The sequence below is a fragment of the Heptranchias perlo genome, chromosome 6 (genome assembly GCF_035084215.1).
Source record: "Heptranchias perlo isolate sHepPer1 chromosome 6, sHepPer1.hap1, whole genome shotgun sequence".
Taxonomy (NCBI): Eukaryota; Metazoa; Chordata; class Chondrichthyes; order Hexanchiformes; family Hexanchidae; genus Heptranchias; species Heptranchias perlo.
Genome location: NC_090330.1, coordinates 42,628,739 through 42,647,590, shown reverse-complemented (window position 1 = coordinate 42,647,590; position 18,852 = coordinate 42,628,739). Strand labels below are relative to the sequence as shown.

Below are 18,852 nucleotides of genomic sequence, written 5' to 3'. Positions count from 1 at the left end.
TTCTCATTCACCATGCAAAGCATTTCAATATTTTACTCCCAATATATTATTCATTAATAACTGCCAATGGCACAAGATGAATACACACAGGAGTACTATAGTGCCAGTGTCTAAGAGCACGTTACTAATGTGCAAACTTGATCGTTTTACTCTACAGTTGAAAAGAGTGTATCACATTCACTTAGAATGCAGCAAGCTTGTATGAGGCCTAGGAGAATTACTGAACTGCAGCAACAATAATCAATAAGGACAACAGACAGATCAGTGTCACCATGTCAGTAATAGATGGTTGCCATGGAGAAGCCCCTGTCCACTTTCCACAAGTGAAATGGGTGGTGGTGGATGTGGATTAAGAACAGGAAGTGGGATAATACAAGGAACAATTTACACCACTGCCAATAAATAATGAATGGCCCTAATAAATATATTTTAAAATCTAGTATTCATTGCTTGAATACACTACCCAAACTATGTCTTTCATATTTAACTGATTAGGCTTGGCATTTTTTCCCTCTTAAAATCCTTCTAACCTGGAATTTTTCTTTTGGAATGTTCCGTCGAGCTCCTTTAGCTAAGACCAATGCTTCTTCCACTCTGTGGTTGGTCAGAAGATCTTGGATTTGCCTTTCCAAGGGCAAAGGTACCAGGATATGTACTTCTTTACTTGTGGCTAAAATCAGTTTCCCTATTGAGTAATAGACGTAACTAGTCAGTTCTGCAAATTTATGATTCAGCTAATATACTGCCAAAAGCATAAAAGCAGATAACTAAGCAACATTTATACCATGGGCCATATTGTTCAATTAAAAAGGAGAAAACATACTTCATTTTGATTCCATATGGAAATCCAAGGTCACATTAAAGATTTGAGCAGTCATTCGATTAGCTTCAGAAATCTCATGCTACAAAACAAATATTGCCTCAGCAACCCCATAGTTATCAAACTGTTATTAGGACCAAAGCTAAATCAGTATACACCGTCCTAAGCATTGCCAAAATGGTTGACAATTCAATAATAAAACAAATCCAAACTTTGCGCATCGAACAATTCTGATATATCTTCTATAAAAAAGTAATCATGCATCAAGTATCTTCATTTTGCTATATTTGCTGTTACAAATAGTCACTATTTTGAAAAACTCTAGTGACAAAAAAGACAGGCTAGATTTTCATAGCAGGTGGAACTTCCGCCCGCCCGTGTGGCACCAGTAGAAACCCACCCGCTCTTGACTGGCTCCACCACTGGCATAATAGAACAGCAGCACTGGAAGCTTCTGTTGTGGCAAGAGCCCCCAGATTCTTAGACCCTTCCACAGACATACTGTTGAAGATAATGCAAGGAGAGACTGGCTCTTTGGTACTCAAGAAAAAGCCCCAGAACAGGGACAAGGTATTATGGAGGGTATTACCTCAGACAGCCAGTGCCTGAGATAATATAGCTGTATAGCTTGCAATTGAAAGCACTCATTGTGGAATTGCTGTAGACACTTGGATGTTAAATATACCAATCAGGTGTCTTTTTCTTTTGCAAGGAAAAGAAGTGCCATGGGGGGTGGGGGGGGGGAAATAAAGAGGAAAAGGAATGGACAACCCTCAGACCTGTAAGTGCACAGGAGGAGGAAGTGCTTCAACTGCCCAAAGAGAAAAGACAGACAAACTCGTTTGTATTGCTTGAATTTCTGCCTCCAGTATTAAGTGAATTAGAAAAAGATTAATCCAGAGCAATATTACAAAATAAACCATGACTGAAGGAAACAGAGACATAGGTGCAAACCATTAAAAGACAAGTTCAGGTATCAGGTATCAGATCAGGGAGCACTTCTTCACACAAAGTGTCATCAATACCTGAATGGTCTTCTGGATAGAGTGAAGTTAAATACTCAGTCCATTCAAGAGACAGTTTGATGAGCTAGATGGGTCAAATGGCCTCCCTCATCTGTATTTGCTTACCTGCACTTAAAACAACAAATTACTTTGAAGTGCAATACTTGTGTGAAATGCTTTGGGAAGTTTCCCAGTGCAATGAGGTCCTATAAAAGACTGTCCTTTCTTATTTTTGTGATGAGCTAGCTGGGATAAATATCTACCTCATCTGTACTCATCCTTGTGAACTTTTCAAGTATTATTTTGGTTTATTATTGTGGCATAAGTTGATATGGACACCTAACCATTACTCCAACAAGTCCAATCACTGGAAGAACAGGTAGTGACAGTGAAATGGCAGAAATATTGAATAGTTATTTTACCTCAGTATTTACCAGAGACTAACATACTGGGCATGACATTAGAGGAGATAAAAAAAGACATTTAAGATAGAACGAGGGGTGGGGAGATAATTGATAAACTAATCATGAGGATAAAACCTCTGGTCTGGGTGGATTGCATCCATGCATATTAAAATAAGTTAGGGAGGAGACAGCAGAGGCCCTATTACATATATATAAAAATTCATTAGAAAAAGGGAATTGTGCCAGAGGACTGGCGGACAGCTAACGTGATTTTTTTTAAATTTAAAAGTCCAGGAAACTATAGATCAACTAGCTTGACATCAGTGATAAGAAAGATAATGGAATCCTTACTCAAAGATGTAATAGAAAAAAAATCTAGAAACCAAGAAGATAATAAAGAATAGTCTGCACTGATTTCAAAAGGAAAGGTTATGCTTGACCAACTTTATTGAATTATTTGAAGTAACAAGGGTAGACAAGGATAATGCAATAGGTGTAATATATTTGGATTTTCAAAAGGTCTTTGGTAAGGTAGACTCTTAACTAAGGTCAGAGTGTGTGGAGTCAGGGGACAAGTAGCAGAATGGATAGCAAGCTGGCTACAAAACAGAAAACAGACAGTAGGGGTTAAAGGTTGTTACGCAGACTGGCAAAAGGTGGGAAAGTAGTGTTCGGACCACAGTTCACAAGTGATTTGGATGCGGGAATTGGAAGTATAATTTTAAAATTTGCAGATGACACCAAATTTTGGGGGAGGTGGTGGTGTATAGTTAATACAGGAGGACTGCGACAAAATACAAGACAACATTAATAAACTTGCAGAACAGGCATGTAATTGGCAAATGAATTTCAATATAGGTAAGTGTGAGGTATTACATTTTGGTAGGAAGAATAAAGGGGCCACATACTGCTAGGACAATAGGAGTCTAAATGGGGTAGAGGAGCAGTGGGGCCTGGGGCTACAGACACACAAATTACTAAAAGTAGTAATGCAGGTTAATAAGTCTATTAAAAAAAAAGCAAACCAAGCACTGGGGTTCATTTCTAGAGGGATAGAATTGAAAAGCAGAGAAGTTACGTTCAAGTTGTATAGAACCTTCATTAGATCACACGGAGTACTGTGAACAGTTCTGGTCTCCAGATTATAAAAAAGGATATAGTGGCACCGAGAGGTGCAAAAAAGATTTACTAGGATGATGCCAGAACGGAGAGATTATACCTATCAGGAAAGATTGAGCAGGCTGGGGCTCTTTTCTCTACAAAAAAGACTGAGGGATGGCCTTTATCTTTGGGGAGACCAGAATTAGGGGCCATAAAATAAGATAGGTCACTAATAAATTCAATCGGGAATTCAGGAGAAGCTTCTTTATCCAGACAGCGGTTAGAATGTGGAACTCGCTACCAAAGGGAGTAGTTGAGGCGACTAGCATAGATGTATTTAAGAGGAAGTTAGATAAACACATGACGGAGAAAGGGATAGAAGGATGCACTGATAGGGTTAGATGAAGTAGGGAGGGAACAGGCTCATGTGGAGCATTAATACTGGCATGGACCTGGTGGGACGAATGGCCTGTTTCTACACTATACATGCTATGTAATTCTATGTAACAACTTGTATTTGCATAGATCCATGTAGAAAAATATCCTACGGCACTTTACAAAGGAAGAAAACTGATTTCGAAATTTTATGGGGAAAAAAAAAGGTAAATGATGGCTTATTTGGAGAAAATGGGAGGTGGAGAGAGAATTCAAGTGGTGGAAGGAATTTCAACGGTATCCAACATTGTCTGACATCACCTGTAACATGGTGTGAAATATTAAATTTTTTCAACCTACGCTACTGAATTATGAAGTAAACCATTCCTATTTCCAAACTATATGCATATACACAAACTCTTATTGCCTGCTCTTCCAATAAAATGCTAAGTGATGCCAGTCATATCAAAGCAATCAGATACAATACTTTATTGAACTCCACAATTAACTTACACAATTTAAATTTTGTTTTCTGAAACTGTGACAATAAAATCCAAGTACAATGTGTAATAACTGTAAAGAAGTCCATTTCACTTGCAAAATAGACTTGTATAACCTGTGACTTGAGATTGGACAGAGCAAAGATAGTGAGCAGAAAGTGCTTTTGCCCTCACCTTTTCCTCCTTCTTTAAGGATTTTACATACTTCAAGTTTTTAAAAAAGACAAATTTATGAAGCAAGATAGAGCAATTTACTAATACTGAAGTGACTGATCCCAAGCAAGCCAGAGGAACCTCGTTTGAATTACCTTCAAAATCTTGCAGTACGTGGCCATCTCTGAATGGAATAGTTTGCTTCTGCTGCTGGTCGAGCATGCTATGTACAGTAACAAATTCCTCATCTAGAGCTACCACGTAAGGAAAACACACAGCTGCTCCAGTCACGCTCTCTGACCAGTGAACAGGTGCACGCTGGGAGATTCCTGCTGCTGTCACAAACATTCCTGCAAAAGATTTTTTTTTAAAAAGTTAAATGAGTTGCCATTACCAGGTCCCTAATGCCTTGCAGCAAATTTGCTGCCTGAATGGTAAGCATTTGTTCATAATTATAGCACCTACACTACTGAGAATAAAAATGTGTTAATTCACACATTTAATTACAGGCAATGTTTCAATCTCTGCCTTCCCAAGGCTCCTGACAAATGTAAATTGTATTAGAAGTTGTTTATCCCCCTTCTTGAAAAGAAAGGTGTATGAATTTTAGCAGCAAAACTATACAAGACCACATGACTTGCTGCTGGCGTTCATTTGACCTGGACAAGCAACTGAGTGTTGCACCTGTCCAGTCCGCTTAATTCAAAAAGTTGTTTAATTTAATTACTGGATAATTCATATTTTTTTAAAGCACAAAAATGACTGAATTATCAGTAGTCTCAAGTAACAGTTGGTACTGGACTGTAATAGGAAAAAAAAACAATCTCTATACCAACAGCTAGCTCAGGTTATTTCCACACAAATTTTTAAAAAGTCAGTTACATCTTGTAAACCTCAAATCCAGTTCATGAGATTTTTTTTAATCTTGCTTGTATACAGGAATCAAACATTTCAGAAGAAAAACCAACACTTCTTTTTGGTTCAGGCCAGCCAACATTTTTAGGTAAATTAGGTAATTGTAAAAATAGTCTTAATTGGCAAAAACATTAGACTTCTACCAGATTCTTGCTCCTGGGACCTTTGTGAATAAAAAGAATTGCGATGTACTCTTAGGATCTTTATTAAAATAATGTATTTAGACAGGAAGTGATATTTGTATTACATGTGTTATCACCGATATGTGGCATTAAAAACTAGCCATTATATGCATCATCAAAATGTAGAGCACTTAAATCCTAGTACTTCCTGATTACACAAACTAGCTACATTACGTTCACTAAATGAGTGAAGTGACTTCAAATCCTGCTCTTTGGCATGGTGCCCTGGATAATTAGTGAAAAAATGCTGACAAAATCTAAGTCATCCTGCTTTCATATTTGCTACTATGCTTTTTTTGATCTGCCTTTCCTCTTCAATACACAAACTCCTACCTGTCACCAGGAATTTTAACAGAAGGTGGTCAAATAATTTAACAGCACTTGACTAAAGCACAAAAGTGCATACACAAGAACTGAAAATCCAATCCCAAGTTCAGCAGGCGAAGTAGGGTAGAACCACTTAATGGCACCTTTGGGAACAATGTAAATGTTTTCAAAAAACTGTATAAGTACCTTCTCCAGGTCATGGTACAGGTTACTACAATTATATATTTGGAATACTGAAAGGCCACTTCAGCTTTCAAAATACTGTATATGAAAAACAGAGCTTTAAAACAAAACAACTCTGTTCTAGGTATCGCATGAGAAACACCAATGATTTGTTTAGGGGTGCCAGGAAAGTTCCCACAGAATGGTTGTAGATTTCTGTTGACTTCTAAAGATAAATCAACTTTTGGGTACTTTTTTCCAGGTCCAGTATACCACACACACCATTCTCAAGATGACTGAAGTGCAACCTGCTGCAGGAGCCTGGCAGTACTGTTCAGTAACCAGCTGCAAGTACATGCCCTGCTTCCCCATAAGGAGGGGAAAGAAAATTACTTGATAGTCCAAAACTGGCAACTCATCAACTGGCACTGAAGATACCTGGAGATTCAGTCATAAATCTCCTGCTCGTTTTGATAGTTAAAAGTTCAAGGTTTTTCTTCACAGCCCATTTAGTGTCATTGAACTTTTTACTGTCTACCCTTTCAGGCCAGTCTTCAGGTGCATTTAACTCAGTTGCCTTCAGCTGCCATGGCCCTAAGCTCAGGAATTCCCTTCTTAAACCTTTCTAACTCACTCCCCTCCTTTAAGGAAGGTCCTTAAAACCCACCTCTCACCTGTCCTAATATCTCCTTATGTGGCTCGATGCCAAATTTTGTTTGATAATGCTCCTGTGAAGCACCTTGGGACATTTTACTATGTTAAAGGCGCTATGTAAATGCAAGTTGTTGTTGTTATAGCCTGCTAGCACCCTTTTTGGCATAATTATTTATTAACTAATTAGTGTTTTACTCCCTTTTTTTTGACTAAAATTTTGATTTTTTTTTTTCTCCCCCCTCAGGAGGGGGGGGGGGGGAAACGGTAAGAGAAGAGCTTGCAATCATCTTCAGCCAGAAGTACTGAGTGGATGATGCATCTCAGTCTCTTCCTGAGATCCCCACCGTCACAGAAGCCAGTCTTCAGCCAATTCGATTCACTCCATGTGATAAAGAAACGCCAAGTGCACTGAATGCACAACACCCCAGGCATGTAGTGCTGAAGACTTGTGCTCCAGAACACCGCACCTCTACCCAAGCTGTTCCAGTACAGCTACAACACTGGCATCTACCCGACAAAGCAGTATATCCTGTCCACAAAATGCTGGACAAATCCAATCCGGCCAATTAGCGCCCCATCAGTCTACTCTCAATCATCAGCAAAGTGATGGAAGGTGTCGTCAACAGTGCTATCAAATGGCACTTACTCACCAATGCTCAGTTTCAGTTCCGCCAGGACCACTCGGCTCCAGACCTCATTACAGCCTTGGTCCAAACATGGACAAGAGCTGAATTCCAGAGGTGAGGAGTGAGACTGCCCTTGACATCAAGGCAACATTTGACCAAGTGTGGCATCAAGGAGCCCTAGTAAAATTGAAGTCAATGGGAATCAGGGGGAAAACGCTCCAGTGGCTGGAGTTATAGTGCACACAAAGAAAATGGTAGTGGTTGTCGGAGGCCAATCATCTCAGTCCCACCAAGCCCAACAAGAGGGGGCAGTTCTGGATTTAGTTTTAAGAAATGAGGCTGGACAGGTGGAAAGAGTATCAGTGGGAGAGCATTTTGGTGGTAGTGATCATAATTCAGGTAGTTTTAGCATAGTTATGGAAAAGGACAAAGATAGAACAAGAGTAAAAGTTCTCAATTGGGGAAAGGCCAATTTTACTAAACTAAGAAGTGATTTAGCAAAAGTGGACTGGAAACAGCTACTTGAAGGTAAATCAGTGTCAAAGCAGTGGGAGGCATTCAAGGGGAAGATTCAAAGGGTGCAAAGTAAACATGTTCCCACAAAGAAAAAGGGTGGGGCTGCCAAATCTACAGCCCCCTGGATGCCAAGGAGCATACAGGATAAGATAAGGCAGAAAAGGAAAGCTTATGTCAGACACCAAGAACTAAATATTACAGAAAGCCTAGAGGCATATAAAAAGTGCAGGGGTAAAATTGAAAAGGAAATTAGGAAAGCAAAGAGAGGGCCTGAAAAATTTTGGCAAGGAAAATCCGAAGATGTTTTATAAATACATGAACAACAAGAGGATAACTAAGGAAAGAGTTCGGCTTATTAGAGACCAAAAATGTAACTTACGTGTGGAGTCGGAAAATGTTGGTATGGTTCTTAACGAATGCTTTGCGTCTGTCTTCACAAAAGAAGGAAGATGCAGAGATTGTAGTTAAGGAGGATGAGTGTGAAATATTGGATGGGATAAACATAGTGAGAGAGGAAGTATTAAGGGGATTAGCATCTTTGAAAGTGGATAAATCACCAGGGCCAAATGAAATATATCCCAGGCTGTTAAGAGAAGCAAGGGAGGAAATAGCAGAGGCTCTGACCATCATTTTCCCAAACTCACTAGATACAGGCATGGTGCCAGAGGATTGCAGGACTGCTAACGTTGTACCATTGTTTAAAAAGGGAGTGAGGAATAGACCAAGTAATTACAAGCCAGTCAATTTAACCTCAATGGTGGGCAAATTATTGGAATCAATTCTGAAGGACAGGATAAACAAACAGTCACTTAGAAAGACACTGAGTAATCAAGGACAATCAGCATGGATTTGTTAAGGGAAGATTGTGTCTGACTAACTTGATTGAATTTTTTGAGGAGGTAACAAGGAGGGTCAATGAGGGTAGTGCATTTGATGTAGTCTACATGGATTTTAACAAGGCTTTTGACAAGGTCCCACATGGCAGACTGGTCAAAAAAGTACAAGCCATGGGATCCAAGGGAGAGTGGCAAGCTGGATCCAAAATTGGCTCAATGGCAGGAAGCAAAGGGCAATAGTCGACAGGTGTTTTTGTGACTACAAGGCTGTTTCCAGTGGGGTTCTGCAGGGCTCCCTTGCTTTTTGTGATATATATTAATGATTTGGACTTCAATATAGGGGGCATGATTAAGAAGTTTGCAGATGATACAAAAACTGGCCATGTGGTTGATAGTGAGGAGGAAAGCTGTAGACTGCAAGAAGATATCAATGGACTGGTCAGATGGGCAGGAAAGTGACAAATGGAATTCAATCCCGAGACGTGTGAGGCGATGCATTTAGGGACACAAAGGCAAAGGAGTACACAATAAATGGGAGGATACTGAAAGGTGTAGAGGAAGTGAGGGACCTTGGAGTGCATGTCCACATATCCCTGACAGTAGCAGCACAGGTAGATAAGATGGTTAAAAAGGCAGATGGGATATTTTCCTTTATTTGCCAAGGCATAGAATATAAGAGCAGGGAGGTTATGCTGGAAATGTATAAAACTGGTTAGGCCACAACTTGAGTACTGTGTACAGTTCTGGTCACCACATTACAGGAAAGATGTAATTGCACTAGAAAGGGTACAGAGGAGATTTACAAGGATGTTGCCAGGACTGGAAAATCTTATCAATGAGGAAAGATTGGATAGGCTAGGGTTGTTCTCTTTGGAACAGAGGAGGTTGAGGGGTAATTTAATTGAGGTGTACAAAATTATGAGGGGTCTAGATAGAGTGGATAGGAAAGACCTATTTCCCTTAGCAGAGAAGTCAATAACTAGGGGGCATAGATTTAAAGTGATTGGTAGAAGGATTAGAGAGGAGCTGAGGAAATTTTTTTTTCACCCAGAGGGTGGTGGGGGTCTGGAACTCACTGCTTGAAAGGGTGGTAGAGGCAAAAACCCTCAACTCAAAAAATACCTGGATATGCACCTGAAGTGCCTTGACCTACAAGGCAACGGACCAAGTGCTGGAAAGCAGGATTAGGCTGGCTGGCTCATTTTCGGCCAGCGGGAACCCGATGGGCCGAATGGCCTTCTTCTGTGCCATAAATTTTCTATGATTACTGCAGGAGTTCCTCAGGGCAGTATCCTTGGCCCAACAATCTTCAGCTGCTTCATCAATGACCTTCCCTCAATCATCAAGGTCAGAAGTGGGGATGATTGCATAGTGTTTAGTTCCATTTGCAACCCCTCATAATTAAGCAGTCTGTGCCTGCTTGAAGCAAGACCTGGACAACATCCAGGCTTGGGCTAAAAAGTGGCAAGATTCATGCCACACAAATGCCAAGCAATGACCATCTCCAACAAGAGTGTCTAACCACCTCCCCATGACATTCAACAGCATTACCATCACCGAATCCCCCACCATCAACATCCTGGGGGTCACCATTGACCAGAAACTTAACTGGACCAGCCACATAAATACTGTGGCTACAAGAGCAGATTAGAGGTTGGGTATTCTGTGGCGAGTGACTCACCTCTTGACTCCCCAAAGCCTTTCCACCATCTACAAGGCACAAGTCAGGAGTGTGATGAAATACTCTCCACTTGCCTGGATGAGTGCAGCTCCAACAACACTCCAGAAGCTCGACACCATCCAGGACAAAGCAGCCCGCTTGACTGGCACCCCATCCACCACCCTAAACATTCACTCCCTTCACCATTGCTGCACCATGGCTGAAGTGTGTACCATCTACAAGATGCACTGCAGCAACTCACCAAGGCTTCTTCGACAGCACCTCCTAAACCCGCGACTTCTACCACCTAGAAAGACCAGGGCAGCAGGCACATGGGACCACCACCTGCACGTTCCCCTTCATGTCACACAACATCCTGACTTGAAAATATATCGCCGTTCCTTCATCGTCGCTGGGTCAAAATCCTGAAACTCCCTACCTATCAGCACTGTGGGAGAACCTTCACTACACGGACTGCAGCAGTTCAAGGCGGCAGCTCACCACCATCTTCTCAAAGGCTATTAGGGATGGGCAAAAAATGCTGGCCTTGCCAGTGATGCCCACATCCCATGAATGAAAAAGGGAGTGTATCATCTCTAGCTCACTGTACACGTTAAGTGATTAACTGTGGATTCAACCAGTGCAACCATTAAAAGTGTTAGTGATGTTGTTAGTGTTAAGGTGGAGAATTACAAGCAGTTTCCCCAAAATGTATTGGGAAAAAAAAATCCAACCACATGGCCTCTGTCTGTAACATGGATGGCTTTGGGAACTGCTCCAGTGGAAGCAACTTTCTCATTTTGTGTGTACACATTACACTTCAAAGTCAACATCATCTGCACTAAGAGCACAAATCCTCATTTATATCCTTAATTGCTTGAGGCTCCTATATAGTCTCCTTTCATCATAAATATGATCACATTGATTGTCAAGTTGTGCTGACAGATGCCATTTTGTATTATGCAATGATTGAAAGGCTGGGTAGGACATCATATTTGGGAGCAGGCAGACAGGCAATTGCTCTCAGCTGACTTCTTTTCATCTGAATGAGACAATTATCCATGATTAGGGTGATGTGGAGATGCCGGTGATGGACTGGGGTTGACAATTGTAAACAATTTTACAACACCAAGTTATAGTCCAGCAATTTTATTTTAAATTCACAAGCTTTCGGAGGCTTCCTCCTTCGTCAGGTGAACGATGTGAAAATGAAATCCTCGAAATGAAATCTCATTTATAATTCACAGAACAATGCTTGGTGAGTACAGACAGTTTTTTCAACTGCCCGTTGCCAAGGCAATCAGTGTGCAGACAGACAGCTGTTACCTGCCAGGTCTCAGAACATACAAATCACCAAAAAAAAAACAAACAAAAAAAAGAGATAGAGAGGTAGAAACATAGAAAAGACAGCAACTGACCCGTTTCTCAAGACCAACCGCAACATAGTCATCAAACCAGCGGACAAAGGAGGAGCCAGTCATACAGAACAGAACGGACTATTGCAAAGAAGCATACCGACAACTGGACAACCAGGAACACTACAGACGGTTACCCGCAGATCCGACCAAAGAACACACCCACCAGCTCAACAAACTGATCAAGACCTTCGATCCAGACCTTCAAAGCATCCTACGCGCTCTCATCCCACGTACTCCCCGCGTGGGAGACTTCTACTGCCTCCCAAAGATACACAAAGCCAACACACCCGGACGTCCTATCGTATCAGGCAACGGAACCCTGTGTGAGAACCTCTCTGGATACATCGAGGGCATCCGGAAACCCATCGTACAGGGAACCCCCAGCTTCTGTCGCGACACTACAGACTTCCTACAAAAACTCAGTACCCACGGACCAGTTGAACCAGGAACACTTCTCACCACGATGGACGTCTCGGCACTATACACCAGTATCCCCCACGATGACGGCATCGCTGCGACAGCATCAATACTCAACACCAACAACAGCCAATCTCCGGACGCCATCCTACAACTCATCCGCTTCATCCTGGATCACAATGTCTTCACCTTCGATAACCAGTTCTTTACCCAAACACACGGAACAGCCATGGGGACCAAATTCGCACCCCAATACGCCAACATTTTCATGCACAAGTTCGAGCAGGACTTCTTCACTGCACAAGACCTCCAACCAACACTATACACCAGATACATCGACGACATTTTCTTTCTATGGACCCACGGCAAGGAATCACTAAAGAGACTACACGATAACATCAACAAGTTCCATCCCACCATCAAGCTCACCATGGACTACTCTTCAGAATCAGTTTCTTTCTTGGACACACGAATCTCCATCAAAGACGGGCACCTCAGCACCTCACTCTACCGCAAGCCCACGGACAACCTCACGATGCTTCACTTTTCCAGCTTCCACCCTAACCACGTCAAAGAGGCCATCCCCTATGGACAGGCCCTGCGAATACACAGGGTCTGCTCAGACGAGGAGGAACGCGATGGACACCTACAGACGCTGAAAGACGCCCTAGTAAGAACGGGATATGACGCTCGACTCATTGATCGACAGTTCCGACGGGCCACAGCAAAAAATCGCATAGACCTCCTCAGGAGACTAACACGGGACGCAACCAACAGAGTACCCTTCGTCGTCCAGTACTTCCCCGGAGCGGAGAAACTACGCCATGTTCTCCGCAGCCTTCAACATGTCATCAATGAGGACAAACACCTCGCTATGGCCATCCCCACACCTCCACTACTCGCCTTTAAACAGCCACCCAACCTCAAACAGACCATCGTTCGCAGCAAATTACCTAGCTTTCAAGAGAACAGCGTCCACGACACCACACAACCCTGCCACGGTAACCTCTGCAAGACATGCCAGATCATCGACACAGACACCACCATCACACGAGAGGACACCACCCACCAGGTGCATGGTTCATACTCCTGTGACTCGGCCAACGTTGTCTACCTCATACGTTGCAGGAAAGGATGCCCCAGAGCATGGTACATTGGCGAGACCATGCAGACGCTGCGACAACGGATGAACGGACACCGCGCAACAATCGCCAAACAGGAGGGTTCCCTCCCAGTCGGGGAACACTTCAGCAGTCATGGACATTCATCCACCGACCTTCGGGTAAGCGTACTCCAAGGCGGCCTTCGAGACACACGACAACGCAAAATCGTCGAGCAGAAATTGATAGCCAAGTTCCGCACCCATGAGGACGGCCTCAACCGGGATCTTGGGTTCATGTCACGCTACACGTTACCCCACCAGCGAACAAATGTTATCTGTTTTTAATATAACGGGTCAGTTGCTGTCTTTTCTATGTTTCTACCTCTCTATCTCTTTTTTGTTTGTTGTTTTTTTTTTGGTGATTTGTATATTCTGTGAGACCTGGCAGGTAACACCTGTCTGTCTGCACACTGATTGCCTTGGCAACGGGCAGTTGAAAAAACTGTCTGTACTCACCAAGCATTGTTCTGTGAATTATAAATGAGATTTCATTTCGAGGATTTCATTTTCACATCGTTCACCTGACGAAGGAGGAAGCCTCCGAAAGCTTGTGAATTTAAAATAAAATTGCTGGACTATAACTTGGTGTTGTAAAATTGTTTACAATGATTAGGGTGAACATTTCTTTTGCCATGCCAATTCTCGGGCCCTCTTCAAGAAATTCCGATATCATCCGAGGCTTATTGCTGTTTTTGTATGTCATTGAGCATAGGTTCTTGAAACATAAGGGTTTCGCAGATTTATCAGCACTACTAGTTTGTCAGCTTTTATGGTAGTTATGTGCACAGGAATAAAAGGAAGTACAGAACTAGAAAAGATTCTGCAGCCTACCTGGTTGGTCTCAAAAATATGTCTCCCTTAAATATCTATCCAATTCTCACTTAATTTTTCCACACTAATCTGCCTCCACTGCCCTCTAGAATAGTCTGATTCACATCACCACCCTCTGCATAAAGTAATTAAATCTAAACTGTCTGAACCATCCTTCCTCTTTTTCCCACCTGATTATTTCCCATATGACTACTTCCCATATTTAGTTTTGTTTGACAAGAGTTCGTAAAGGATGCAAACTCATCCACATAGCCTAGTTTGGTTCCGTGACAATCTTTAGTCATTTTCAGCATCTCAACACTCCCTGTACAAGACCCTCCAATTCAAATTCCACTACTCAAAATCACACCCTTTCTGACTGTTGTTCAGCATCATTCCTCATCCTCCAACCTGTCCCCTGCTTCCATAACACTGCATCCTCCTCTGCAGTTCAGCTTTGTGACACTGCTTTCTTATGGTTCCAATTTTACCTGTTGCAACATTATTATATCTCCAACTATTTTTTCCTCCAATAGCCACATCGTCACATCCAGTACCCTGCAAAGCTCTATCCTCTGTCGTCTATCATTTACTTCTCGACATCATTCAGAAGTACAGGGTCAGATTCCAGCTACACTGACACTCAATTTTATATCTTCACCGTATCAATTCCAAGGCTATTATACCCTGAAGCTGCCCATCGACATTAAGACTGTGAACCAAATTTTCTTGTAATTTAATGTCAGCAAAACTTAAACCACCCTTTTAGGTCCCCACCAGCACCTAACATCACCAAAAGTTAAATCCAAAAGGTGGCTAACAATCACCTTACTGTTCTACCAAGGAAGCTATAAGCCTATTAGTGGAACTATAGTTATAGACAAGTTGCTAGACGATATTAGAAATGATGGTTCTGATGAAAGGACTATCAACCTGAAACTTTAACTCTTGTTTCTCTCCCCAGATGCTGAATTTTCTGTTTTTATTTCAGATTTCCAGCATCCACAATTTTGTTTTCTCAGAGATGTATTGTACAACCATCTAAAAAGATCAGAGTTTATTAGGGAATCCTAGCATGGCACTGTAACAGGAAGTCCTCTCACCAAAATTTATTCTTTTTTTTTTAAAAAAGAGATTATGAAGTTGGTGGATGAAAGTCAGGTAGACACTGATTTTCAAAAAGCCTTCGATAAAGTGCCATTCAGAAGATTGCTCAATAAGATTGATAGGATGGGTGGACAGATTTTAGGTTAGATAGTGAATCAGTTGCAGTCGCACAGAATTAGGGCAGTTATTAATCACAGCAGCTCTGCATGGGGAGCAGTTACTAGTGGAGTGCCGCAGGGATCCATGTTAGCATCACTGTCTTAACAGTCTGGATGAAGACAGAAGAAACAGTCCACAAGTTAGCTGATGTCATCAAGATCCATGCGACAGTGAGAAACAGACAAAATAGTCTGCAGGTGGAGGTAGACAGACTTGGGGAATGGGCTCATGTGTGGCAGATGTCTTTCAATGTAGGTAAATGCAGAGTGGTGCTTTTGGGCTAGTGTACTGTAAGCATGTATACATTAGACAGGGGTGCTAGTTCAATGTTGTGGAGTAGAAAAAAGGACCTGGGGTTTTAATTCATAAAAACTGGAAGGTCCACATAGTATCACACGGCTGTTGCAAACGTGAATAGGATGTTACGGTTTATAGTTAGGACAACTAGTTTTTACATTTAAGAGGTACAATTCTTACATTGTACAAGGTCTTGGCCTGACCGCATCTAGAATACTATGCCAGTTTTTCACATGGTGGGGGATATTGGGGCCCTAAAAAAGGTTCAGAGGAAGACCACTGATTGAAAGCTAGTTTAGGAGCCCTTAGTCGTCAGGATAAGCTTAGGGAACTGGGGCTTTCTACTCTGGAAAAATACACTTTGTGGATTATGATTGAGGTCTTTAAAGTAATGAAGGGATTATATTCTGTCCAAGTGGACAAATTATTTGAGCCAGATAGGTAGGGGAGGACTAGGAGTCATCAGTACAAGTTACAAAAACAGTTAGGTTAGATGTTAGGATCACTGCCAGAGGGGGTGGTGGAGGCAGATTCAATTGTGGCTTTCAAAAGGAAACTGGATAAGTACTTGAAAGGAAAAAATTTGCAGGGCTACAGGGAAAGGGTGGGGGAGTGGGACTAGCTGGATTGCTCTTGCATAGAGATGACACGAACTCGATGGGCCGAACGGCCTCCTTCTGTGCTGTAACCTTTCTATGATTCTTTGGTAGAGGATTTTTTGCTTTTCATTTAGTCTGGGGGAACCTAATGCTGATAGAAAATGAAACCTTTCCATTCAGTAACACTGACGTCCCTCATCTTTTCTTTTTAAAAATATAAGGTGGGGGGGGGGGGGTTAGGGTGTGTTCATGTGCAGTAACCCAATAAACCCAAAATAAGTGTCAAATGATAATATTACATCAGTCCAGGATGCACTCCAGTCCCTGCGGTGCCCACTGGTCGCGGAAAGCGTACCGGCAGATACTGCGTGCTCCCTCTCCAGGGTCACCCGGGCGCGGAGAATGCCGCGGAAGAGAGGCAGACAGTGGGAGCGACCGCCTCCACGGGCTGCGTTTAATGAGCGTAATAATTTGGCAATCTTCCACTCACTTGAATAAGTAAAGCAAGAATAGGATGGGAATACATACTGAGTCTTCACACAAACTTTGATCTATCAAAAATCTTGATGTATCGAAGGTGAGAAATGTTGAAATGAAAGCTTAGAAGATTCAGCAATAGTAGACAGGAGAAAAAAATTGAAGTTACTCAAAAGAACAGTGTGTCACCAAATACATCTGTTGATGAGCTTTTGCTTCAACATTTCTCTACTTCCACCAACAGGTGAAAGACTATTGGAGAATATAGTCTCACTCATAGAAACTATGTAAAAGGTAACATGCCAACAGAAGATTAAGATTGGAACATTCCAAAAGTGTGCATTACTTATACAATATGGCAGGAACAGCAACTTTCTAGACAGGGGACCAGATAACTCGTCTAAATCATTGAGTGGACTACAGAAATGTGGCCCCTGATACACAGAAAATGCAAACGCAAAAAGTCAGAAACCCCACACCCAACACAAAAAAAGTGAGATCCCATACATTAAAATTCTACGCCACCCCATCATCCTCATTTCCATCCTTCCCCTCATCAAAAGCTTGAACGTTAGAGTTTCGACCTCAATTCTTTAATCGTTCCAAGTTTAAGGGCTGCAGCTGAGCACTTTATCCAGCTCCTTTTTTGCACATGTTAAGTGCATAAAACCATTTCACCAGTTAGCTTCAGCTCCAAATCTGATGAAGCAAACAGTTTCATTTAAGTGCACAGAGGCCAGATGAAAGGATCCAGCAGGCAGCAACTTCCCACTCCTGCAACATGGCTCACAAAGTCAAGCAGTGCAGTGATAAGAACTCAGCTATTTAGCCCCATGGAATTCAGCCCAACACAGAATTCATGAATTTGTAAAAGTTTTAAAAAATTCATTGTATACATAATATTAGAAGTCCCATACTTTGGTGCAGAAATAGTATAGTCTCCAAATAATCAAGTGGCACAACTCTATTGAATTTAAAATTGAACAATGAAGGAAATGATAGCTTAGAACGGGAAAGATTAACAGAAATTGCACTTGGCCCAATCTACAAAAAAATCATCCAGCTGACGGATTTTAAAATCACTCATCCAGATAAGCCTAGATCCCAGAACACAGATGGTTTTATTTTTGAAATCACTGCATTCTGAGACATGCAATATATTTATACTAAAGTTTCCCTCAGATTCTTTACAGATTAGCTGGAATGTTGAAACAATTTTTTGTACAATCTGGTTTATCATTTTTCTATAGCTTCCTTTTCTGCTATTCCAAAAAAATATATACTGAACCCTTGATTTTTTAGATGCTATTTTACAATTTAAATGAAAGCTAGAGAAGAGAGCAAAAGGTGACAAACATGTATTACTCAACATACATATAGTTATATCAATTAAATTGATATTATAGAACACTAACCTTCAGCTACTGCTCAAAACAGTTTGTTGAGTAACTATTTACCAAGTCTTCCAGGGGCAACATTATCAGCAAATAATCAAGGATACAAAATTTTTTACTTTGATCTATTTTAGACTTGAACAGGAACAATCCCATTGCTTATGCAGCTATACAAGTTCTACAGGCACAAAAAGTAAGCTTTAGTTTTGAATCTTGTGTGACATAAAGAAGTGTTCTAAGGTGCTTTCACATCACTAGCAAAGTATTCTTTGTACCTTGCAGCATTAGCTGCACAGAATGGAACCATGGCCTGAACAACTGTGCTCATATCATTTCCAGTCCATTCAGTACTGTACAATAAAACACGTCACAGTCAAAAATACACATAACTACCATACATGTCTGCAGAAGGTGCTCTTTGGAAAGGAGAGGGCACAAAAGAGAACATGGGGGTTGCAAACAATGAGTAGGTCATCCACTTTGAAAAAAATCAAAGAACCTTTGCCAGCATTATAGGCATAACAAACAGCAAATTCATAATAATCACATCCTTTGCTTAACTATATGAATTCAACATGTACAAAACACATTTAGATTGATGAATCTGAACACAAGAGACCACTGCAACAGTTATAATTCTGTCCATTCTCTTAGCACAAGTATATCAGTCTATGAACCTCTACTCCAAACTATGCAATGAAAAGAATTTTTAAATAGACAATCCAATTAGAAATGTACTCTTGAAGTGTTTCATGATGTCACAAGTATCAGCTCAAA

General features: G+C 41.4%; 1 protein-coding gene across 3 annotated transcripts in view; it reads right to left on the bottom strand.

Moving 5' to 3' along the window:
• tgfbrap1 (transforming growth factor, beta receptor associated protein 1) overlaps positions 1–18,852 on the bottom strand; it is a 69,890-nt gene that overhangs the window by 42,008 nt on the left and 9,030 nt on the right. For all 3 annotated transcript variants that reach the window (XM_067986199.1, XM_067986198.1, XM_067986200.1), the window contains 2 exons: positions 4,513–4,707; positions 531–685 (listed from right to left, as the gene is read on the bottom strand). In XM_067986199.1, coding sequence (XP_067842300.1) covers positions 531–685; positions 4,513–4,707 — 350 coding nt within the window. The remainder of the gene's footprint in view (positions 1–530; positions 686–4,512; positions 4,708–18,852) is intronic.